At 33.8% G+C, this 26,308-nt stretch overlaps 1 protein-coding gene across 9 annotated transcripts in view; it reads right to left on the bottom strand.

The window, feature by feature from the left end:
• Window positions 1-26,308, bottom strand: part of ERBB4 (erb-b2 receptor tyrosine kinase 4) — a 1,195,692-nt gene that overhangs the window by 395,074 nt on the left and 774,310 nt on the right. For all 9 annotated transcript variants that reach the window (XM_058300185.2, XM_058300187.2, XM_058300190.2 and 6 more), the window contains exon 4: window positions 11,420-11,554. In XM_058300185.2, coding sequence (XP_058156168.1) covers window positions 11,420-11,554 — 135 coding nt within the window. The remainder of the gene's footprint in view (window positions 1-11,419; window positions 11,555-26,308) is intronic.

Below are 26,308 nucleotides of genomic sequence, written 5' to 3'. Positions count from 1 at the left end.
GAAATTTAATCCATTAATATTTAATGTTATTACTGTAAAGGAAAATCTTCATTTTATCTATCATATCTTGTTTTCACCATTCTTTTTATACTTCTATTTTTACTGATATAATCATCATTTCTAGTTTCTCTTCCAAGCCTCTCTCACCTATCTTTTCTTTTCACACTGTAGCACACTCTTTAGTATTTCCTACAAAACTGATATCTTGGCTATAAACTCCCTCAGTTTCTGTTTATCTGTGAATATTCTAAATTTGCCCTATTTTTGAAAGACAATCTTGCCAGATTTAAGATTCTTGGTTGGCAGATTTTCTCTTGCTGTATCTTAAATATATCATGTCCCTGCCTTCATGTTTCCATGGTTTCTGATGAGAAATTGGCACTTAATCTTATTGAGTATCCCTTATATTATGCATCACTTTTCTCTTGTGCTATAAGAATTCTCTCTGTCTTTGGCATTTGACATTCTGATTAGTATGTGTCTTGGAGTTGGTCTATTCTGATTTATTAAGCTTGGTCTATTCTGATTTATTCAGCTGGGAGTACATTGTGCTTCTTGGACACAGATATCTGTATTCCTTCAATAGGGTTGGGAGATTTTCTACCATTATTTCTTCAAATATTCCTTCTGCCCCTTTTCCCTTTTTTCCTCCTTCTGGGACACCCATGACACATACGTTTGCACATCTCTTGCCATCATTAATTTCCCTGATACCCTGTTCAATTTTTTCCATTCTTTATCTGTTCTTTTGTACATTTGCTTTCTGAGGCCCCACCTTCAAGCTCATTGATCCTTTCTTCTGCCTCTTCAAAAAAATATTGCCTCCAGTGTATTTTAATTTCATTTATAGTGTCTTTTATTCCCATAAGATATGCTGTTTTATTTGTATGCTTTCATATTCTCTTTTGTGCTCACACAGTGTCTTCTTGATGTGCCTAATATCTTTAGCCATTTCATTGAATTTATTAAGGAGATTTGTTTGAATGTCTTTGATCAGTTGTTTCAACTCCTATGTCATTTGGAGGCTCAGTTTGTTCCTTTGACAGGGCCATATCTTCCTGTTTCTTGGTATGGATTTTAACTTTTTGTTGGTATCTTAGCATCTGATTAGCTAGATGTATTTATTCTTGGCCCCCTTTCTCTCTTTAGTCTAGGGCTTTCTATTTGATTGGCTTTGTGCTACAATCCCTCTTTGACACTTGATTCAACTTAATTTGGAACTTTATAATGATTCTTGTTTTGCCAATCTAAATTTTTTCAGCTCTTTTGCATTCATTTATGCCCTTTTTTCCCTTGATGTTTGCAGAACAGGAGCTGAAAATTAAGTTGGCCCTGTAAACTGCAGAGGCTGAAGCTGCCCACATTGTACCATAAGCTCCTCCCACCTTACCCCCTGCCATGCAGGGGTCGGGACAGAGGTGCAGCTGTGTGCAGTAATCCAAGATGCAGGCCAAGACCATCTTTATTTACCCAGAGAGACTGATAAAGCTCCACTTCCCTTTCTTTCTTGCCTGGGGCAGGGATGGAGCTGCAGATGTGGGCAGCAAACTAAGCTGTGTGAATCAAAACTGACCAAATTTGCCTGGGTAGATGGATAAAGTACTGGCACCCCTCCTCCTGTCAGGGGTAAGAATGGAGCCTCTGGTGTGCCTAGTAATCTAGTCCATGTAGACCAAAAGTGACTGCAGTTGCCAGAGAGGGTGAGAGAGCACTGGCCTCTTCCTGCTCTGTCAGGGGCAGGGATGAAGCATCAGATGTGTCCAATTATCTAATTTCTTATGGGTCAAAAACACCTGCAGTTGCCTAGAAAGGTTGAGGAAACACCACTCATCTCCTATCCTAACAGGTGCAGAGATGTATCCACATATTCACAGGTTTGCCCGCCAATCTAGTCCATGCAGGCCAGAAGTAAACGCAGTTGCCCGGAGAGGCTGAGAGGGCACTATTCCTTCTCCTGCCCTGTCAGGGTTGGAGATGGAGCCAGAGATGTGTCCAAACAATGCAATTTGTGCATGTCAATAATGCCTGCAGTTGCCCAGAGAGATTGGGGAAACTCATCCCCCTCTTGTCCTACTGAGTGTGGGAATGGAGCCACAGGTGCATCCAATAATCTACTTCTCGAATACAGAATTTGAATTAATGCTATAGAAAATATTTTTGAAAAAACACCTATAACAAAATATTTGTCTAATATATGGTGGGAGAGGTGAAACAATAGAAATGGCTGAAAAGTACTTAATTTTGAGATGGATTTTCCTTTGAACATTTTAAAATCAAGCTTATGTATATGAATATAGATTTCCCTGATATGGTAAAGAAGACTTGAAAATTTTCATTGCATTGTTTTCTTTCCCCTTTTCCTCCCCTGCTTAGAGCACATAAAATTGCCAAAAGAATCACCTATAAATAGAACATAATTTCTTCTTTGCAAGTAACAAAGTATTAAATAAAAGTTGCATTCAGCTGCTTATAACAATCTAGTCTTGAAAATTGCTAAGTGGGTTAGCAGCTTGATCTACTCATTCATTTTCTCCCTGCTCCCTGCAGAGAGGCCAGCTCCACTGCCCTACTCTCCAAAGAAAGAAGCAGCCTCCCCACATGCCCATTGGCACCTTGGAAATTAAAAGTGGCTCGAGGAGACAGCACCAACAGAAGAGGGAAGACACACTTAAAAGCTCCTTGCAAATTTTTATGAAAATGGAATTCAAATATCAACCCAACTTTTCAGTTACTTGTAAACATCTTCCCTTTGTTTCCTAGCTTTCACTAAGTAGTGAGAAATTAGGGAAGAACAGAAAATGGTAAGCTCTTTAAATTTTACACTTAATTTTGAAACTGAGTTCTATGAAACAACTTTCAATAATAAACTAGGATAAACAAATAAATAGTAATGAAACCTTGGAATGATAGTTGCAGAAGAGGACACAGACACGTATATAAGCATTGTGATCCATTACAGAGGAAACAAATCAGAGAAAAAGAGAAGGTAATACTGAGTCAATTCATCAAACTTTCATTCAATTTTACATAGTTGATTTAAATACCAAATGTACAATCAGAACTATGTAAAAAAATCAATTATGGAATATATTGTAAATCTATTTTTTATTAATTAGATGCTTATTTGAGTAAATATATAGGTTTAATTGGGTAAAGGTATTTCCATGTAGAAGTATGTCTTAAAACAACAACAAAAACATGTATCACAGCTATCTCTTACTGGCACTTATTTTAACTAATATACCCTGATTTATAGTTTAGTTCTGAAACATTTTAAAATTAGGAAGTATTCAAAGCAAAGTCAATTTAATCTTATATTCATTACTAAAGGAACTATGAAAAGATGGAGTTCTTTTAGGAAGATGAAGGGGAAAAATTAAGTTCTAAAAAACTCCAATTCCCAAAACTCACCATTTCAAAAAATGTTAGGAGTTACTATTTCAAAGGAAGTTATTATTCTGATTGCTTGGCCTTTCTCCACTATGTCTGAACAGTGTGAAAACCGTTTTCATAATATAGCAACTTTTAGTTAAGTAATGATATATATTTTTTCAATGGAAAATCACATATTTTAGTGAAAAGCCTCATTAAAACCCATTTTAAAATAAGTTTCAGAAAGACAATGGAATTTGAAGCTTGTCTCCAAGTGGACAGTTTGAACCCCAGAGACCTGCTATTTGGAGACATTTTGATCTTTCAACCATTCACTGAGAGACGAATCTGCTCCTTACTATATACTGCAAGATAACCTAACCTCTCAGACACCCCAAATGGCACATTGATACCTACCTTATTGAGTTTCTATGAGAATTAGAGACAGGATTCCTAAGTGCCTGAGATAGCAGGCCTTGACTGTCATAGGCACTCAGTAACAATCTTGCTATGTTATTGTTGAAATTAGTGATATAGAAGTTTAACAACAGAATGCTACAAATGCTCCAAAGATTCATGCATTTGGAAGCTGGCTCATTTGCAGCAAGCTCATACATACTATAACAATTTTCAGTTAGCCTATTTTTGGGAATGTATGCACCATAATAGGTTTTGCTTATTACCAGCCCAGAAATCTTATATTAGGTGAGTACTATTGACACCTGTCCCTAGAATCAATTGGAGAACCTTGAAGATAGGAAGATGCCCCCATCTTGAAACCAAATTTACTCAGGCAGAATCAGTGGGAGTGGGTTTCTGATGTATACCCAAGTTTTGAAACCACAAATCTAGTTATCCCTGGGCATTAGGAAAGTTGTCATGCTAGATCATTCTACACTACATCTCTGCTAGTCATTTTATGTCAAACTTTTTCTTCTGACATGTTATTGATCATGAAGAAGATTTTATGCTCACCACATAGATACTGAATCTAAAAATATGTGAGAGAATGGAAAATTGGCTATTTTAATGCTAGAAGCAGTATGCCTGTGTTATAGAGAAGAGTTCATCTTCGAGGCAGAAACTCTCTTTGGAGGGATGATCTCTGTAAGACTTTTAGCCATACAGAGGTAAACTCTACCCATTATTCTTGAGGAAACATTGAGTGTAAGAAGTTAACATAAATCCACAGCCTAAGTATGCTGTTTGCTTATTAAAAGGAAAATGCTAGCAAAATATGACCCAGAGGAATTTGATATAAACTGCCCTGGCCCTAAATAAGATGTTCCTTTCTGAATTGTGAGTGTATGTGTTTTATTCAAGCATTTGCCCATAGGAGAATAGGAGCTGCATGATGTGTAGGTCTAATCTCTTTGCATCATTATAGATGAAAACGATAAGCAACTGGACAGGGCTTAGACCAGCACTACCTCAACAGAGTTCAAATATTTGAACTATTATTTTTTCTAACTATTTTACTGTATTTTCATGTCTATTGAATCTATATGGTGGAAAAACTACAAAATGACATGCTAATTAGGCATCTCTTCCCAAATTCAGATTGGCAGCTCAAAAGATGCCATGGTGAGAATATTTGCATCATGGAAATAAAGAATTGCTACACATTGGGATTTTTTTTGCCACTTTATTGGAAGAGGGGTTATTAAACATTTACCTGCAAACCACAGATATGTGTTACATGTTAAGCCTATAGAACCCATGCTTCAGGAAATGTATTATTAAAACTTTATATAATAAATAACCCCTGTTAGTATTAGCAAGTTAACAACTGATCTTACTTGTGTTGTGAAGGAATTAGGGAGAGCAGTGGCTCTTGAGAGTGAAAATTGCAGAGTAATAAGGAAGTGGCAAGAGTGCTGAACAGAACCTGAGCCTACTGGAGTCACTGGTAGCAGAGGCTGTGCACTGTGGGTCCAAAGAGGAGAGTCTCTTGAATCTATTTCATGTTTTAGGTGCATTATATTTAAAGGAAAATGTAAACTAATTTATATTCACAAACTGGTGAAACCAATATGTATGTATGTAATTGCAGGAGTTAGAAGAACTACTGCTAAGGAGTAAATACACTGTCACTGTTTTTATAAAGTAGGGATCAGATCATGCTTCTTTAATTTTATTTATTAATACATACTATATGATGAAAAAGTTAATTGAACGAAACGTCACGCGTGGAAAAAAAATCTGTCATGAAAAATGTACTCAAAAGAGATACAATGTACTTCCATCTCCAAAACCTAAAGAACTAGAAAACCAGACTAACAGATGTATTGTGCTTGTTCCTTGTAATGGTCTTAAGTAAAAGGTAATTCCTAAATGAATTCCAGTCAATCTGGAAACCCCATCCTTATAAATGAAGGATAAAGACCTTCTCCAATGTGGGTCAGGTACAAATTTTTATTCCCTCATTAATAGCATTATGAAAAAGGTAGCACAGTTGCAAGTTGGTCCTAATGTGTTATTATCTTAATACATTATCAGATTCTGTTTGTTCGGTTTGCTAGTATTTGTTTAGAACAATTGCATCTGAATTCATAAGTGAGACTAATCTTTAGGTATTTTTATTTAAATCAGATTCATGAAGGATTTCATGAGGCAATTACAGATTGCCTCAATTTTTGGAATCACATGGATTCTTTTATCTTTTCTAGGGTCTTCATATTTTCCTATTTTACCAATTCAGCTTTTATCTTTCAAAGTCTTTTATTTTTAAAGTACAACTAAATTTATGTATTTATAGAAATTAGGTGCATAAACAATATTACAGATATTATATATAGTATGTGTATTTAAAGCTCCACTAAAGTGTATGTCGGTAAATTTTCTTGCTGCTATTTTTTTACTCTAATAAAAAGTCCAAAGTTAGAAAAGTGCATCTATTTTATGCAAATATATGAATATTGAAGGATTAACAAAAGTTGGTAAACTAAAAAATGAGGTTTAATTCCACTCTCTTTTGAGACTCAATTACTTCCTAGTTCAAGTAAGTTACTTTTATAGTATGTTATACACAAATATTAGTTGAAAGTGGGCAATTATTAAGATATGTAAGAGTCATTAAAATTAAAATTTAGTTTTTAGCTGTCTTTATGATTTTTATGCTGGCAGAATATCTGGCTTAGCCAAATGATTTGTCTTGACAATATGTTTGGGAATGTCACGCTGTTATAGGAATTTGCCATCACCACCACTACCATCATCCCTCCCACTTCCCCTCCATATACATACTATGATGATTAGCTGGTTATTTAGTTTTATAGAACAACTGAGAATGAGTGGTGCTTGTGTTGTAATCTAAAGAAAAGGAGATAGGCTCTGAAGCCCCAAGGTTTGTTTCTCTGTGTTGTGAAGAGATCAAGCTGTGGGAGACTATCTCCTGGTTATAAAAACAAAAATGAAACTTCAAAACATAACAGAATGATGAATTATCAATATATGATAAAAATACAACAGGTAATTGTTCCAAAAATATTCCTGTCCACATGCAGTCAATTCATATAAAAAAATAACTCGTAATAGAAGGCACTTTATTCTTTAACCATAAGAAATCATTCTTATCAACTTTGATTCATATTAAATCATTTAGTCCTCATAATAAACCTATGATGTTGATAAAATTCATCACTCTCCTCCTTTCACAGATGAAGAAATGGAGGTACTGAGAGTATAAGTGACTGGCAGTGGTAGTGCCAGATTTCAACAGGCTACCTGGGCTCCCAAACACATTCTGCTAACTACATAATCTTCACTACTGGGAAATATTATTGTCTCTCTATTTCTACATTAGTATTCTGATACATTCCCATTTGCATAGTTTTTAGAGGGTTTGAAGTTTTTGTGGTGATGGTGTCATTACTACAGTATTCCATGTAAGTCAACATTATTCACCACATGATTTCTTCATGTTGAAGGGTAGTATACTAAATAAGCCCTATTTATATATTCAAGAAAGTTAGAATGTTAGGTATTAAATCCTGCAAGGGATTTGTATGAAAGGAAAAAAGATTCTCATTTGCTCCTTCAACTGTCCTCAAGTTTGGGTCAACAATACCCTAAGAACATTTCAGAGAATACAACATGTTTACAATTATTCCGAAATCATCTTTTTTAAAGAAGAAATATAATTGTTTACTTTTTTCCCTAGACATTCAACCTTCTTCATTGTTTCAATTATAGCCCAAAGTTTGTGTCAATAAAAAGCCAGGTTGCTTTTGTAAAGAGTTTGCTTTTTTACATTAAGGATCCATATTGAAAAAGAAACACGCATTAGGAAGTACTTTGTAAAGTATCACTTAAGGATCAAATATTCTTGAATTTCTTACATGAAAAATTGTGAATTTATAGATATTTACAGATAATATAGAAATTATTGTGTCTTAAACATTAAATGAAAAGTAGATATATATCAAAATAATTATAATATAAAAACAAATGTATTATAATATAATTATGTAAGTATGAATTAAATTAAGCAGACAGATATATGTTGCCATTTTTACCTGAAAATCCACTAAAAGTGGATAAGCTGTGGGTCTCTGGATTACAGTTTTTATATTTCACATTCATTCTTTTGTATGTAAATGATAGATAAAAGAAAATACAACCTGGATTCATCTGATCTATTATATCCCCTGATCTATTTCATTTATTTATCTCTTGATTCAGTAAATATTTTCATCCATCTCTTATGTGCTAGAACAGCAGAAAGAATAATGACTTGGGCCTTGTCCTTGAGGAGAGTTCCTTTTATTTTAAAGACTGAGACAAGAATGCCAGGTTTCAGTTCTGGTCATTATGGGGTCATATGGGAAAGGTGACCAAATTAAGCTTGGGGAAGAGAAAAGTTCTTAGAAGAGATGATACTTGATGGACTGAGTATCTTAAAGTGAGGCTAGAAATGAGTCTAATGAAGAGAGGAAAATGACATAACTTAATCTATGCAGGTGAGAAATAGGCAGGAGTTTGCTGAAAATTCTTTAACCCTTAGTTTTTATTTGGACTTGACCCTTTATTAGCCACAGTGGCCGGGTTTGTAGGCATGGTCTATCCATTAGATAAAGCACTTACTGGCATTTTGTATGGTACATATACCCAGACTAGAGGCAAGGAGAGCAATTAGACACAGGGGCTCTTAATTAGAAATTAGGAGGTTCATGAACTTGAATGAGGAAAAGTTACATTATCATTTTCATTGATCTCTTATTTAAATTTATGATTTTCATCAGTTAGGAATGTAAGGACCCAACTACAGTAGTATTAACAGTACCAGGCATACTGTAACTGATTGAAACCATATACTCCTATTATACAAGTTATTAATGAGATCTTAAGAGTATTTATACTTATCACTGCATCAAAACTACATTAGACATTAATGCTACTGTGAGATTTTCTATTTAACATTCTAATAAACACTGATACAAGTATATCACATATATTTTTAACATATGTTGCTAACTATGTTTTTATATAACTGATAATCCCCGTAATTCTTTGTAATTTATTTTTGTGCCTATTGATTTTAAGCATTTATATATTAAGGCATTTATTTTGTGCCTATTTATGCTTAAAGAATATTATGAGAAGGGTATTCACAGGCTTCAACAGATTGCCGTAAGGGTATTTTGCCCAAAGCAATGTTAAGAATCTAGATATTGTTTCAATAGCCTAGGCAGCAGATGAAGTCCTGAACTAGGGTGATAACAAGAAGAAATAAGAAAAGTCAGAAAATAGAATCAAGATACTTAGGGATTAACTAAATAAAAAGAGCCAAGAAGAGATTGAAATCAGTGATGACCACCAAATTTTTAACTTGAGTGACAACTGGTTGGTGTATGCAGTTTTGGGATAAACCAGAATAGAGGTTGTATTAAAAATCATGTGAGTGCTTGAGATGACCCATGGAGAGATGATAGAAGGACTCAGGATAAACACATAGGAAACCAATATTCAAGGTATAGAAAAACCATTATTAACAGCTATGGGTATTCAGTATACATAATGTTTCAGCAAGCAGAACTACTATGCAGAGAATAAAACTTCGACAAGCAATCAGTTGTTTGCTTGTAAAGGGCCATTGACTATAGCTCTACACTGCACTTAAAATTTTTGGACCTCCAATTATTTGTATGCAAAAAAATTCAGCAGTAGTTGCCTAATTGTAGGTATAACCATCCAAATTTGCCCTAAAAAAAAAAAAAAAGAAAGAAACAGACAAAGAAACGCCATCTGTGAGGGTGCAGCAAACACCTCAGAATTTTCCTGCTAAATATTGTGTGAGGCTGGTGGGCATCTTTCCCTTTTGGCTTCTGTCTCAGACTTTATTCTTGCTTGATCTCATTCAAGCATTCCAGGCTAGTCAGTCTGATAAGCTGTCAGCAGGTCTTCCCTCTCATCCAACCAATATGGCCCTTGACCCTCTAAATATATAAAATATCATATTATGGGCAAACGGAAAATGGAAGCCATTTCAGTAGCACATCATTTTGCCTCGTTAGGGTAAACAGATTCCATTTTTTCATCATGTGTAATTTTTCAAGGTAGACAACTTGAACACTGTAAAAAATGAAATCTCACGCAAATTTCTGCTCAAAGATGACAGGAAAATTATGTTACTTTACTTTTAAAAATTTTAGCCTTTTATTAAAAATACAGCTGCCAGTTCTGATCAAATACATTCACTTTTCCCCATTATTAGAGCCATCATGAAATTTAATAATTGTCCCTTGGAGTTTGATTCCCTACAAAAGTGTCATAACACAATCAGTACTATAGCAAATAATTATTAAGCCATGTGAAGACAGTTACGATTTCAGATGGGAAACATATAATAATATATGAGAAATAGAAAGACCAGATAACACTTGATAAAGATTGTTTTTATACAAATGTCAGTAATAATAAATGCAGGGACAACATAGACTGGTTTATGTAAATGAAAGAGATTTTAGATAATATTTTCCAAAGGTTTTGATGATAGTTCAAATATTGTTTGCTTATCATTTAATTATATTAAGCACTTCAGCAGTGATAAATCTCATGATAGAAACCATGTACATTTTAAGAATGGGAAATTGGTAGTTGTTAGCCTTTATTAGTCTAAAATCAGAAGGCAACAAATATTTCTTCTAAATGCAATTTGAAACATTTTATTTCTCTACCTTATTTATAGTGTTTTGGAATTTTCATCGATCTTTCAGCAATGGCAAAAAAGATATTATATCAGTTCTAAGGTACAGCAATAGAGAATATAAAGGGGTCTGGGATTTTTACTTTTGGATTAATGAAAATGTTCTAAAATTGACTGAGGTGATAACAGTACAACTCTGGGATGAAAATGAGAGCCACTGAATGTACCCTTTGAATGGACTGTACAGAACATAGGGCTGTAAAACACAGTTATGGAAGATGGACTGTGGTTAACAGGATAAATATCTAAGATATGGACAATAATTAGTAGTAATATTTTGATATGCTCTTTCATAGTTTGTCAGAAATGTTTTATAATAATGCAAGATGTTGATAGAGGGGTAAAGTATGGCAGCTCTGTGTGATGATATGCATATTTGTTTCCTAAGTTCACAACTTTCAATATATACTTATTGTTTATGTATGTTCATGTATGAATGATATACTTCAATAAAATTTTATTTTATACAAGAGGAAAAAATGACAGTAGGATGCAACATTTTTACCTCTGTCTCAGTGCTGTATAGACCACAAATAGTTGAAGCAATGAAAGCATTGCTTTTATGGATAATGGGGCACGTGTTTGGACTTTGGAAATATAATAAAGTAATTTAGATTTAACAAAGCAGGACTATGCTAAGAAAATGAGAATTTGTGATGAGGAAGCATAGTTGTGAAGAGAGAATTAATTAGAAATAAAATAGAACTTAGCCATTTGTTCTATCTGTCCTATATTCAATGGAGGCGAAGTTTAAAATACTGTCAATGGGATAAGTATGTCATTCATTTTCATAGTGCAGAAGAACATTTTGAGACATTAAAAAAGGATAAAGCTACTCACATCCTGAACTACCATTTGTTGACACCAGAGTCAAGTTGGAAGGCCATGGATTCCGAACAATATCTTGCCAATGAATTGTGTCTGCATAACAAAGGAATTTGTTCTGGTCTACATAGACTCCACCATTTAGGATTTCTGCATTAAAAAAAAAATAAACAACAACACAGATTTATTGTCAAAGTGGTTGTTGATGCAAAGGTAGTCAATAAAAATAATTTGTTTTTAAATTATTTTTGATGTTAAATTAGAGCTACATTGTAATAGTCAAGAGATCTTACAAAATATAATTTATTGATTCATACACATTATCTGCAGAAATTTGAAAAGACCAAAAAATACAAAGAAAAACACTCAAAATCCCAACACAGAGAAATATTCTTAACATTTTAGTATAGAAGCTGTTCTTTTCTATTCTTTTCCTGAAATTAAAATAAAATTTACATAATATTTCAGAAGCTTCTATGTTTGTTTAATATTCTATAGTAAATATTTAATGGTAGTTAAATATTCTTTCACATTATTTTAATGAGAATATGATATGCCAGATTATAAACAAAATAGTATTTATCCAGTCCCATCTTGTTGATCATTTAACTTATTTCTAATATTTTGTCATTAAAATTATACTTAAAATGAACTTCAGCTAGTTTATCATAACTTTTTAAGAATAAATTTCTGTTAATTATAGTCCAAGGTCATGGAGTGTACATATTTTTAAGATTTTGGTATAAATTGTCAATCAGTGTGACACTGGAGTCAGTATGTAAGTAATTAGCACAAAGGGGAAACTAAAATGAATGCTTCAATCACAAAAATGTTCCTTGACATCTCAAATGGAATCAATAGAATTATTAGTCTTTAAGAATAACACAAAGCAAGATATAATATAAAGCCTGTGGTTCATTGACCATGGGGCAAAATGCACTAAAGCCAATTTTTTTTGTTGTCTGTATCACAACATTGGCTCTCATTAGCTAACCTGCTCCCATGAGCAATGGCTTAACACATACATGGATTTTCTGTAGATAGCTTTAAGTCATCCAGAAGGAAAAAAGTGAGATCTTCTTTATGAAAATACTATTCTTATATTAAGAAATTGGTTAGAAGTATACATGGCATCTCATTCTGCCTTTTCTCCCCTTGTCTAAGACAAAAACAATTTAAGAGATATCATGGGGAAGTGGATGTGGCTCAAGTGATAAGACCTACCCCTACCATAAGGGAGGACCTAGGTTCAATTCCTGGGGCTCCTTGTGAAAAAGAAGAGAAAGCATGCCTGGGTGATGAGCCAGTGCCCACATGGTGAGCCGAGTGCCTGTGCAGCAAGCTGAGTGCCTTTGTGGTGAGCCAGTGCCCGCGTGGTGAACCAGTACCCACATAGTGAGCCGAATGTCCATGTGAATGCATGCATGGTGAGCTGAGTGCCCGCATAGTGAGCCACGTGCCCACACGAGTGCCTGCATGTTGTACCAAGTGCCCATGTGAGTGAGCCGAGTGCCCATGTGAGCACCTGTGTGGTGAGTCAGCGCCCATACGGTGAACCAGTGCTCACACGGTGAGCAAGTACCTGCATAGGGAGCCAAGTGCCTGACAAGTGCCCTTCTAGTGAGCCAAGTGCTGGCATGGTGAGCTGAGTGCTCATGTGAGTGCCCACACAGCAAGTCGAGTGCCCATGCAGAGAGCCAGTGCCCACGTAAGTGAGTCACACAGCAAGATGATGATGTAACAAAAGAGAGACAAAGGGAAGAGTCAAGGTGAAGCACAGCAGAGACCAGGAACTGAGGTGGTGCAATTGACATGGTACCTCTCTCCACATCAGAGGTCCCTGGGATTGAATCCCAGTGACTCCTAGAGGAGAAAGATAAGAAGAGAAGACAAAAAGAGAAATAGGTACTGAAGATCACGCAGTGAATGGACACAGACAGCAAAAAAAGCAGGGTTAGGGGAGGGGAAGGCAGATAGAGGAGGGGAAAAAAAAGAGATATCATGTATCATTCCATAAAACATTCAGCTACAAGTACCAAAAACCCAATTAAGAGGATTTTTAATGATAGGGGATTCTTTTTTCACATAAGAAACCCATATGGAGGCAGCTGTAGATTAGTTCTGCTGCTTAGCTGCTCCATTACCTGCTCTGCCATGCTCAGTGTGCTGACTTTCCTCCTTTAGTCACAAGATGGCTACCGCACGGTCCAGGCAGGAAGGAGGCATAAGAGCAAGCTAGAGACTCTGACTTTCTATTTGGGAAGAAATGTTCATCACAAGGATTATATCTGTATTTCATTGGCCATAGCAATATCACATAGCCACCCCTGCTGTAACAGAGGTTGAGTAAGAATGTATTTAGGTGGATATACTGTTACTTCAGACAAAACTCAAACTAACAGAGGTGTTAGAGAGGAAGAACTGGGAAATGCATATTAAGAAGACAACTTTGTCTGTCCTGTTGGCTTTGAGAAAAACATCTATCCTGTATACTACCCTAAGAGCCACCTTAAAGAAAAACACGAGTTAAAATAATGAAAGGGATATGTGGTACTATAAGAGGGGTATTTGTGGAAGGGAGAATGGTGGGCATATCCAAAGTGACTTAGTACAGCACATGTATAAAATTTTCCAGGTTATTTTTCATATTGCAGGGTTTTCTACATTTAAAATCACTCTCATTCCCATCATCAATCCTCTGACTACTGGCTCCGTGTTCTCAGGTGAAAGGAAAAAAGAAACAAAAAGAAATTAGATAATCTTTCTACTTCCAAAACCAAGTTCATCATTTTTCATGACTTAATCATACAACCTTCATCAAAGCAGAAGGGAAATGTGAGACATAAAAAAGATTGTGAAAATGGATTTCTACATTAATGTTTGGCATTAGGTTTCTACCTAAGAAATGTGAAGATCTCATCCTAATAGAGTTCTCATGAGACATTAGGTGATGCTCTTCTCCTCTAGGAATAATTCCTTACTAGGTGACAAAGAAAGGAGATTTTGACTGCTCTCCAAGAAATGAAGACTATTTTTCAATCTATACTTGGAAAAGTTCTACCATAAAAAAAAATGCAGTGCAAAGGTAATAACTCAAACATTATGCAAAGAGGCTGTATCTTTCAGGAGTTGCATTTTAATTCAAATGGTTCATACGGAAGGAACCCAGTATTCATCTCTAACTTCCTATTTTAAAATAGTCAAACAGAATCAGATTATATTGTACTGAATAATAATCTCATCAAATATCTTTCTCCAACAATATTAATATGCTACCAATGTTGATATTTGTTTCTTAGAAAAATCCTATTCAAGAGCTTGCCTTATACTTGGAAAAAAGACTTAGAAAAGAGATAATAGTTCAAGTATAATCTCATACAGTAAAATTTCAAACTAAGACTACAGTCATGATCAATGTGGATGATACTTTCATCATCCCAAATTCAAAACCCAGCATCTACAGCAATTCTGGTCAGGAGAATTTGGAAACTTTTAGTATTTACTGATGTACAGCTTATTTGTGTATTGTGTATTTTTCCATCACCTTTGGTTTACACTGTGTTCTGCTGCTGAATGACAAAATTCCACAATCAGAAAATGTATGTTTAATTGATATTCATAGGTCAGTGTTCATATACACTTGATCTTATATTTTCTTTTCATTAACTAGATTACCTAAATGTTGACAAGTTAATGTTACAATAGCACTAGTTCATCTCTAACGTTTTCATTGATTTTCAAAATCTATAAGTTTTTTAAAAATGTTGATTTCATATGGCTCTTGTGAGGAAATAGGTTTATTTCTGGACTAAGAAATATCTACAGAATATAAGGATACTCTCAAAGATAGAAATTCCTTCCTGACAGAAGGAGTACCTAATGTTTCTGCCTTGCATGACTATAGACGTTTGGCTGCAGTTTTAAATCACAGAGAGCTACAAGATTATACAGAAGAAAGCTTGATGAATCATTTATCCAAGAAGATATCAGAAAAATTCCTGGCTGTACTGTAGATCTATCTTTGCTAACACACAAAAACAACGGCATTCTCCATAGCTGTTATTAAGAATTTATTGAAAGGTATCACCTGTGCTACACCAAGAGTTTCCTTTGCACTGGCATGAAATAAAGTAATTAATAATTAAATTTTAAAAATCAGGACAAAATTGACAATTTCTAAGCCTAAGGAAGAAAGGCAAATCAGGCACAAATTTAATTGATCTTCAAACAAAGGTGCATAAAACCTGGAAGAGTGCAGAATTCAAAATATGTTGAATATGTGAATAAGTTCAATATAATCACATTCCATTGTATTTAAATTTCACTGTAGAAAATAAATCAGAGTAAATTAATTCTTGGTCAATCAACTGGTAGAAAAAAAGGTGCTAAGAGTTCTTTATCATAGTCTATAAAAATATTTCCAGCAAATTCACAAAACAAACTGTACTTTAATAAATATCCACAGATAAATGTAGTAGGATACATTAGATATGACATTCTGTTATAAAAAGTATCCTTTCATTAGTGAAAATTTTTGATAAATATTTAATTATGTTTGGGTCTCAAAAATTTACTACTTAATTAATGCATGCAAGCCAAGTAAAAGTTGTCATGAATCATTTTGTATTTAGAGTAAGAAAGAAGTAACTACACTGGTTTCCAATATACTGAATTTAACTTTATATAATAGACTACAACTGAAATGTAATTAGACTAAGCTCCTTGAAGACAAGGGATATTTTTCAGTGCTGTATCTTTCGGATCAAATCTGGAGTCATAGTTGCTCAATTAATTCTTGTCAAATTGACTTTAAAAAGAATACTATGGAATTTGTCACCAATGTAGATCAGTTAACTTCTGTTGTATTTCTGAATTTTAAATTATATTCTGACCAAATCAGAGTAAGAACAAAAGTTAGCTTTTTCCACAAATACTTTATAGGTCATGTTAAACTATTCTAAGTTCAATTAAGTCATTTCTGCTTTGTTCAAAGCCATATTCTTAGTATCTTCCATAATGCAAGGCACAAGACAGATAGGCAATAAATATTTGCCTAATGAAAGAAAAAATATAATATTGTGAATACAGGAAAACATATTTTGAGTAGAGCAATAAATATATAGTATCTTGAGTACAGGAAAAATAAATAAATGTAATTTTGAGTTTAGAGCTTTTACAGGCTGAAAGAGAAATAGCACTTATTTAAAATGCTTACAATTGATAATGTACAAAATTTACTACAGACAGTATGCTTGATATTTATGACATATTTAAATCTTTTTCATTAGTTTACATAAATCTAATTTGTACACCAAATTAAATTAATGACAATTTTGAGCTATCCCAGACAGACAAAATTCTCCCAGACCTGCCCCAATTACCTCACATAAGATACACAGATGCCTAAAGATCAGGGCTAGCTACCGTTTCCCACCCAACACATGCTCTATAACATGCCAGCCAATTGGGATTTATTATTAGTGCTTAGAAATACCTTTTAAAAGAAAGTGTTTTTTAAAATTTATTTTTAGCTATTATCTGCTTTTTTGTTCCTTAAGATTATTTTTTAGAATGTTGCCAAGTGTCAATGTGACATTTGAAAGAGGACATAAAGTTCTTGTGTCTTAGCCTTCCGATCCTAAAAGGGAATTTCTTACCTCAATTCCCACTTGTATGAGTAAAGGGAAGAAGGAAATGTTTGTGTTATTTGAGTTCTTTTGTAGTCTTTATTTCCTTTCAAATGCTAGTTGTTACAGTAAATTTGGGGATGAGTGCCCATTAACAGAATCACTGACATTTTGCAAATTAATTCTCTTGAAAGATAATGTGGTAAAATACTGAATCATGCCTTTTTCCCCCTCTGTCTTGCATGTTATGCCTTGATTGTAATATAACATCCCTAACGAAAATACAAATTCATATGACCTCCTTATGAGGTTTGAAAAGTCAACAAAAGTGCTTTGATGCCATGTCACAATTCGTAACTGTTTCATAAATAAGATTGAATACCTTTCTCTTTTTTCAAAATAAAGATTATAATTTTAGATGCAGCCAGCCATATTCCACTTTAATCTATATGATTGGATTCAACAGCAAGCATTTTCCTTCTACTTGCAAATTTATAAATCACAATGATATAAGAAAGATCTAATAAGCAGTAAAGAAATATTTAACCTAAGTCAGACTGTATATCTAAATGTCTTGGTTTGCATGGGGGCATCTACAGGTCAACCTTAGTATCAAAATGATAATAAAAATAATAAAATTAGAAATACTATACTTGTCTAATTACAGCAGGGACATATAAATAATGTATATATCACAATTATATAGCTTAGTCAAACCATAGGGCATAATCAAGAAGTCAAAATCCAAAGTGCCATGAAGCCCATTTTCAAGGTGAAGTGACAAAGAACAGTGCATGGACTTTCTCAGACATAAAACAATGTATCTTTCTCACTGTCATCACCTCAAGCCACAGAAGTTTGTTGGCAGATAATGATACAAAAGTATTATAGCTCACACCCTCCACTTGTGATACTTAATACATCATCTCTGGAGTGGCCTTGGTCCAGAGATTCCTGTATCTTTCCCAAACCCAGACCTTTCAGCTGGGAGTACAATGAATTGCTGCAACCCCACTGGGTCAGCCCTCAGGGTTCGTTATTAATAAGCTGAGATTCTAAAGGCTAATGAGAAACGGGTGCTTGAGGAGACAATGGCTCATTCATCATCAATCAAGCTTCAAAGTTTTTATATAGATGATTTAAGGAGAGTTGAAGTGTGCAAAATTGAAATGTCACATTTGTATTGGGAGGGGGGAGAGGGTGATAATGTAAATGAGTGATTTAACCTTCTATATTTCAGCTCAGTGATCAGAGTCAAAAGCTTAGGGATGCAGATACTGAATGTTAGGAAGTAACAGTGGACAGTATTTTGATCAGAGCAAAGCAATTTCTCAAAGAAATTATCAGGTGCATTGGCTGATAACCGGTTTAATATAGAAAATAAAAGTAAAAATATATTGACTTAATTGAATGGAGCTCAGTAATACTCTCCACAAAGTTCCAACTTATTATTACATACTTCAGAGTACCCTACAATTCTTAGCTTTCATTTATGTTTCAGCTTAAGTTCTAGCTCCTCTGAGACATCTGTAGTTCTTGGGGATTGCCCCTTCTCTAATTCCTATAATATTGATGATCTGAACTACTCATGTGGCATAGGAAAAAAAAATGCTACCTTACCTTCCTATTTATTCTTTTGTGCACATCTTATGCCTTATCACTACTGTCCTAGTGCCGGTCGTTTGAGAATAAGAGCATGTATCCTTCTATGACTGTGGTGCCAAAGAAAGTGTCAAGCACACAGCAAAAATTCAAATGTTATTTTGATGCTGATGCTGATGAAGATTAAAATTATAATCATATTAGAATATGACTGCCCTTTGGAAAAAAAATTTTAGTTTTTAAATTAATAGTCTTCTCTTTAAGCGCTGATAAGGTTTACATTATAAATCACATAAAAATATTGAATAAAATTAGCTAAAGTTGTATTAGCTACTCCAGTTCATTAGGGAAGCAGTAATCCACTTAACTCAATTTACCTGAAAAAAGTGTTTTGTAATTGTCTTTAAATCATAAATACAAGTTTTCTTTGTTAAAATATTCCCTAACCTCAAGATACAATTCCATGTGTATTGCTTTTACTTCAACATGCTTAGTAATTTTCCTCTATTCATTACTTCCAAACATGGACTCTCCCTGAATTCCTTATTTCTGTTAAAATTGTACTAACATGGTGTAAAGTCACCTGGCCTCAAAACTTGAGATTTATCATTAATTCATTCATCTCTCTATTTAATCAGTTATGAGGTCCTAAGGAAAATTCCTGACAATGTTTCTTTGAACTTTTCCTTTTCTTTGTATATCCACTGTTACTTTGTAATTCAGGTTCTATCATATCATAGCAGATACAACTTTTTATCTCTAACCCCCTATCTATCTTTCATATTAAAGTTATAACGTATTCTATATGATTGATAAATAGATAGATGATAGATTCTTCATTATGAGATCTTTGACATAGACATGATATAATATTGAATCTACTAAACTGGGCTCAAAACCTAGTTTTTCCTCTTAATAGACGTGAGCCCTTGTAAACCTTTATGAATTTCAGTGTGCTCAGCCCTAAAATGGGAATATTGTATTCACAGTATCTGTCACATAGTTGTTGATTCCATTCTACTTTACACTAGTTAATACTCAGTTATTTATTTTTTTCCTTTTTTCTCTTTATTGGAGAACTTGTGGGTTTATAAAACAATCATGCTTAAAATACAGGATTCTCATATATTACCCTGTTATTAACATTTTGCATTGGTTTAGGACACTTGTTAAAACTGATGATAATGTATTGTATTAATTGTATTATTAACTATAGTCCATGGTTTAACTTAGAATTCACTGTGTAGTGTAGTTTCATGGCATTAAAACATAAATTATTCTGTTACAGTATATGCAACCTAACATTTCCCTTTTTAACCACATTCAGAAATCTATTTCAGTACTGTTAATTATGTTCACAATGTTCTGTTACCATCATCACCTTCTATTACCAAAAACATTTCCAAAATTCCAAATAGGAAACCTGTACATTTTAAATCTTGACTTCTTATTTCCTATCCCCACCCCATTCCCTGCTAACCTATATTCTAGACTCTGACTCATGTTTTCTTATTCTAATTATTGCATATCAGTGATAGGAAATAGTTTTTATTAATTCTTATGAGTAAAGGGCATACTTTTTTGTGTGTTTTCACAAAAGATTAGGCTGAAGCTTAAAGAAGATAAGAGTTTTATTTTTCTTTTATATAAAAGTCTGGCTAAGTGATCCAAGGCTATTACGGAAAATCTACAATCATCAGGGACCCAGATTCCATTTCAGCTTGTTCCACCAATATTGGTAGAGCAACATCTGGTAATATAAATGTGCATGTATCATATGCAATGCATTTTGACAAAATGAACACACTTATATAACTAGCATCTATATCAAGAAATAGAATATACCTTTATCCAGAAATTCTTCTTATGCCTTTTTTCTCACATTACTCCCTACAGGAACCTGTATACTGACTTTGAACAAGGTCATTTTACCTCTTTTTAAATTGTACATAAATGGAATAATACCATATATATTCTTTTGGTCCAGCTTCTTTTGCTCAACATGATGTTTTCTAAATTCTTCCATATTGTTATATGTAATTGTAGATTATTCATTCTTATTCCTATATGTTATTGTGTGTTTTGTTTATCCATTCTCTGTTGATGGGCATTTGAGTACTTTCCACATTTGGGTAATTACAAATAGTGTTGCTTTGAGCATTCTAGAATATAACCTTTGATGACTATATGTACACATTTATCTTGTGTACATACTTAGAAGGGGAATTTCTGGGCCATAGTAGCAATTGGCTTTCCAAAGTAGCCTTACCAATTTATACTCCTATGTGTAGTGTATAGGAAATCTAGTTAATCCTTAACCCTCTCAATTCTTGGTATTTTCTATCTGTTCACTGAAGTCATTCTAGTTAGTGTATATTGGTATAATTTTAATTTGTACTGCCCCAATAACTAAGTTAGTATCTTAAATACTACTTAAATAACATTAAATAAATAAGTCTTAAATGGCCTCAAGTACTATTTTTGAAGTATAATTTTAAAGGCAAGAGAATTATTTCTGTTTACTTGAGGCAGGGTCCAACTAAGTATGATGTATTTATAAAGGATTGTGAAAACATATCTCTATTTGAAGTTATTAGTAAATAACTGAGTAAATTCATACACAAAATGCTATTCTCACTGTTTTAAAATTATTTTTCTGGTAGAAACTGGTTCAAGTTTTAAAAAGGACACCTTCAAAATATATTAGAAAAATATATTAAAGCTTTATTGGTAAGAATAAAAAAGGAGTAAGGTATAAATTCTGGAAGAGAGATGAAAGTTCACACTAGGTGAATAGCTTTCTGATCACAGGAATGAACATACTCAAAGATGTATAAAGAGAAAGAATGAGAAATTCTATAATGCCTTCTTGCTATTAAAATAGAACACTCCTCTGTACATAATGTTTGAATATCCACCAGAACACCTTCATTACAGACAACAATCCTTTTAAATAATGTTACCAAGTTTCTAGAAAATGTAATTGCTTCAGCAGAACAAATCAGTAGAGTTCAATGTTTTCATTACCAATAAGGGGAAAAGTCATATTAGTACCTAGAAACAATTTGTTCATTTTATTTATAAGTTTTAATACAATAAGCCTGGTATATACTGCTAAGTCATTAAAAAATATCTCACCTACTATATTAATGTGTACAGTTTTAATAACTTTTCTCCCAACATGTAATTTCCTCCTTATTTCTTTACAGTATTTCAGAAAAAGTACATCTTTTTTTCTGATGACAGTAATAATAAATACTATCACTAAGTATGCTTATTGCTGGCAAGTTATGACTTGCAAATAAAAGATAGCAAGAGAAAAAGGAATGAGCTAATCTTGCAAAATGAGGATAATATGATTTTCAAATATATCAAGATGTTTAAAGGCTACATAAGAAAATAATGTGTCTATTAATATGTGATTTGGTAGCATGGATGTCTCAGTAAGATGAATTTAATATTAGAGTAATACTAACAATAATAAAGACAATATTATATACAGTGGAAAATTAAAAGGTGCCATAAAATAGGAACAGAAAGAAGCAGGTACAGGAACACTTACAAAATCCACAATAAACTATTCCAACTGAATATTTCTTTTAAAATGGAGTGTTAGTCTGGAGAAAATCAGGAAGCAAAGCACTGATTGTCAAAATATATAAAATTGGGCATCATGACAAAAGAGAAAAAGAAATAGTTATGAGTTAAAGTAATTCGTATACAGTTTTAAATGTAGCTTAGTTTTCATAGAGTAAAATGTGTGAATCTTAGGCTGGTTTTAACACATACATATATACTGTGTGTGTACATGTGTATCCATGTAAACTATCCAGGTAAAGACACAGAATACTTTTATCACTCCAGAAATTTCTCTTTTGCTCCTTCCCAGTCAATACCTGCCAAAAGCCATTATGCTGACTTCTATCACCATAGGTTAGTTTTGTGCATTTATTATCTGCATATAACTGGAATCATATAGTATATACTTCTTTTCCTGTCTTCTCTTACTCAAAATAATGCTTTTGAGTTTCATTTACGCTGTTGTCTCTGAGTAATATGTTTATTTTATTGTTGTATACTATTCCATTCTATCACTATATCACTATTTATTTATAGATTGGCTCTTATTTTAAGAACTACTTTGCTAATTTTAGCTATGTGATTTCTTGCAAATTGACCATTCTTGTTTATTTTCTATTATCTCTAAAATAGGAATAATAATATCGACTTGTTGGATTACAGTGAGAATTACAGATTTTGTATGTAAAGTGCCTGGTACATACTAGGTATTCAAAATGTGGTTCTACTTCCAAATAGGTTATTAAGATAACAGGAACTTCCTTTATACAAAGCATTTTAATTCCCTTTACAGCGGTTGAACTATTAATCTGGGAGAAAAGAAGATAAAATGAAAACTTTTGAGAGTCGTATTAACTCTGCATTAAGTTAAGGTTGGTATATCACATAATAATTTTAAAGCAAGATAATACTAAGCTAAAATATTATTAAATACCTTTTCAAAGCTGGTTAATGAAAAGATTTGGGTTTTCTGTATTTCATAAGATAAATTGTCCCTAAAGACAAGATCATAAATTCTACAACCTGCCATTTCTCCCATACTGAGTAATTTTGGATACCTAGTTGAATTAATCCTTTGAGTCACTACTTGTCACCTCTGTAACTACATTCTGTGACAGCATTTATGGCTTTTAGATTTCCCTCCATTCAGTTCAGTTTGGTTCATAGTTCACAGGTCACAAGTCACAAAGCCTTCTCTGGCAGTGCCTAATCTCCAGGCGACCTTTACCTCCATTGCCATTATTACTGTGCTTCAGAGAAATTAGGGTAACTTCCAAAGGACCTGAAGAATTCTGCCGAGTTCTACTCTGCTATGATAAGGGTCTGGCATTTCTAACTGCAGCTTGATGGAATAATAAGGAAACACAGAGCACTATTAAAAACAACTGTGTAGTTTATGGTTAGAAGGGGGTGTCATGCTTTTGTTTAAATTTATTAAGTTTCTAAAAAATTAAATCAATAAAATGGGTGATAAAGGTAAGGTGTGTAACAAGCACTGCTATAATAATACTGCTAGTTGATATAGGGAAAGAAAGGTTGTTACTCTTGAGTGAAGACTAGAGGCAATCAAATAGCTATATTTGCTCAGACATGTTTAAAATTTAAAGCTAATTGAAGGGAAAAATCATTAAAACTTCCATAGGAAATATTTATATTGCTTTTATGAATCATTATGTTTTATGGCCCTAGCAACACCACCCTCATTTTCCCCTACTGTAAAAAATATTTTCAAATTGTATTAACATGTCTGATGTCCTACGGAAATACGCTCCACTAGGCAACGGGAAGAGTGTAACTTTCATGATCATGTCTTCTAAGTAAAGATACACACTTTATATTAGAGTTAATAAACAAGGTTTAAGTTTTTTTTGATATTTGACTGCCCTGTGAGGCTGAACATGAAAAAAGAACCCAAGTACCAAGAAGTCTAAAAAGCAAGATAATTCAGCCAACTCAAGATGCCAATATCTCAAAAGGGAAAACTATTAGGAGAGTGGATATCTGCTCATACTATGGGGTCAGACTGCATAAGTAACAAGGTCTTCATCATACCTTACCTGTGAAACTACAGTCACATTTGGTATCCTCCACAAGTCTCAGTTCCTTTTCTACAAAATGGTGATACTAATAATACCTCTCTCACAGGGCAACTGTAAGTAGAACATGAGTTAACATATATAAAGGCACATAACGGTTTGTCACCCAGTAACTGATCAATAGGTGTGATATTATTAAGGGGAAGATATAAGAGATCTCCGGTGAGCACATATCTTCCATTCTGCTTGATAATCTTCTCTGTTCCCTCTCATAATTATCCTTTAGAGAGAAAGTTAAAACTGGCACAGGACTATTAGGCTGAATTAGAATGTGTGGGTTTGTGTGTTTGCTCATTTAAATATATATATATATGAGCTCTGGATGCCCCTTAGGGGAATTTCTGGACACCCATAAAATTACTTAAAATCCTGCCCTTCCTGTTTTCCCCAACACTCCTTCCCTTTCTGCAGGGGCACAGGAAGCTGCCACCAAACCCCCACAGATCAGAATCTGGTGGGCAAGGGAGTGGGGGGCACAAGAAGACAGTGGGAGGGAGCCTGGGGCGACCTTGGGGTGCGCAAAGGCAGAGGGGGCATCTCCTTCACCTGCCCCCGCAGCTACTTTGCTCTTGGCTCCATTCACTACTGTGTCTGATTTTTCTTAAAGAAATGGGAGCAACCAGATTGGGAATGGGGACAGCAGCTCCTGGGGAAAAAAGGCAGTAAAAAATAGATTAAAAATAAAAATAACACCAAAGATGCTGAAACCCACAACTTCCTTTCATGGGGCTGGCAGAGATTCCATTACCTGAAGCCTTAGAAACTGAGACAGAATGATTAAGTAAGTTGCCAAATGCCTCAAACATAGTCAGGGGTCAGGCTAAGATTCAAATGCCTGCCTGTCGGGCTCCCAAGCTGATAGTTAACCACCTTACTACAATGCTGCCTCTTCATAAATGCTGCCATTATTTGAAAAATTGTATTGCAATATTTCTCTTAACCATGACAACAGTTCTATGAGGTAACTATTGCTACTTTAACTTAGGGAGGCAGATAAACTGGTAAGAATTACATAAAACTATGATCCCAACTCAGTCTACCATCTGTTTAAAACTTTTTAATCCATATTGCCTCCCTAATAGGAAGGAAAGACAGAAATCTTTATTTAAATAAAGTTTAAGCAGAGCTGAGGCACAACTCTGTCTTACGTAATCTACTTCTTAGTATAATTAAGAACTCACAGTAATTTCCCTGAAGTCCTTTTTGAAAATATTTTATTGATCTGAAAGGTAAAATTATGCTTTTAAGGGATCTTTTCTACATGAAAAACTATGCATAAAAAAAAAAACCTTGGCTCTGTTAGATGTCTGGACTCTATCCCAACCTCATCATCGGAGGTGCATTCCTTTTACCTCTGTCAAAAGTAGACACAGAGGAAAAGGCAGCACAATAAACTTAAAGAATTCAACCTACTTAAGGAAAAGCCCTTCAATTTAGTAAAAAGACTGAATTAAAATAAATGAAAGGAAGGCAATTTTATTATTGTCAAGTACTGTGGGAATTCTATCTATGCTCACCCTCCTTGGAAGCTCTGCTTTAATGAATAGGGTAAAATGATTTTTAATTACCATATCCAAAATCATAGCCTGAGTAGAATCTGCCTCCATGTGCTTTGCAATTGCATTTTTTAAAAATATGAAAGAGTAGTTTCAGGTTGTAGGACACTTGATTCTTCTACCAAATCTTCATTCTCTTCTTTTGTTTTTTTTTCCTATTAAGTGTTATTGAATAATCATTACCAAGAAAGCAAAATATCAAAGGCTTCAAACAAGTGAAATCAAATCAATGAGATTATTTTAACTTTAACCTTAATATTCTAATTACCTTAAAGCCAAATGAGGTAAAGCTCATATATTGAAATAAAAATAATCCAAAATTAGAAAATAGGTTAAACAATTTTTTTAGAGTATCTTTTTTGCAGGTAAACTTATTGAATAACTTTGTATGCCATTCAAAATTACAAAAGAACTGGAGTATCTTATTAGGGCATGAACTTTAGA

The sequence above is a fragment of the Dasypus novemcinctus genome, chromosome 7, assembly GCF_030445035.2.
Source record: "Dasypus novemcinctus isolate mDasNov1 chromosome 7, mDasNov1.1.hap2, whole genome shotgun sequence".
Taxonomy (NCBI): domain Eukaryota; kingdom Metazoa; phylum Chordata; class Mammalia; order Cingulata; family Dasypodidae; genus Dasypus; species Dasypus novemcinctus.
This window is presented reverse-complemented; position numbering and strand designations above follow the sequence as displayed.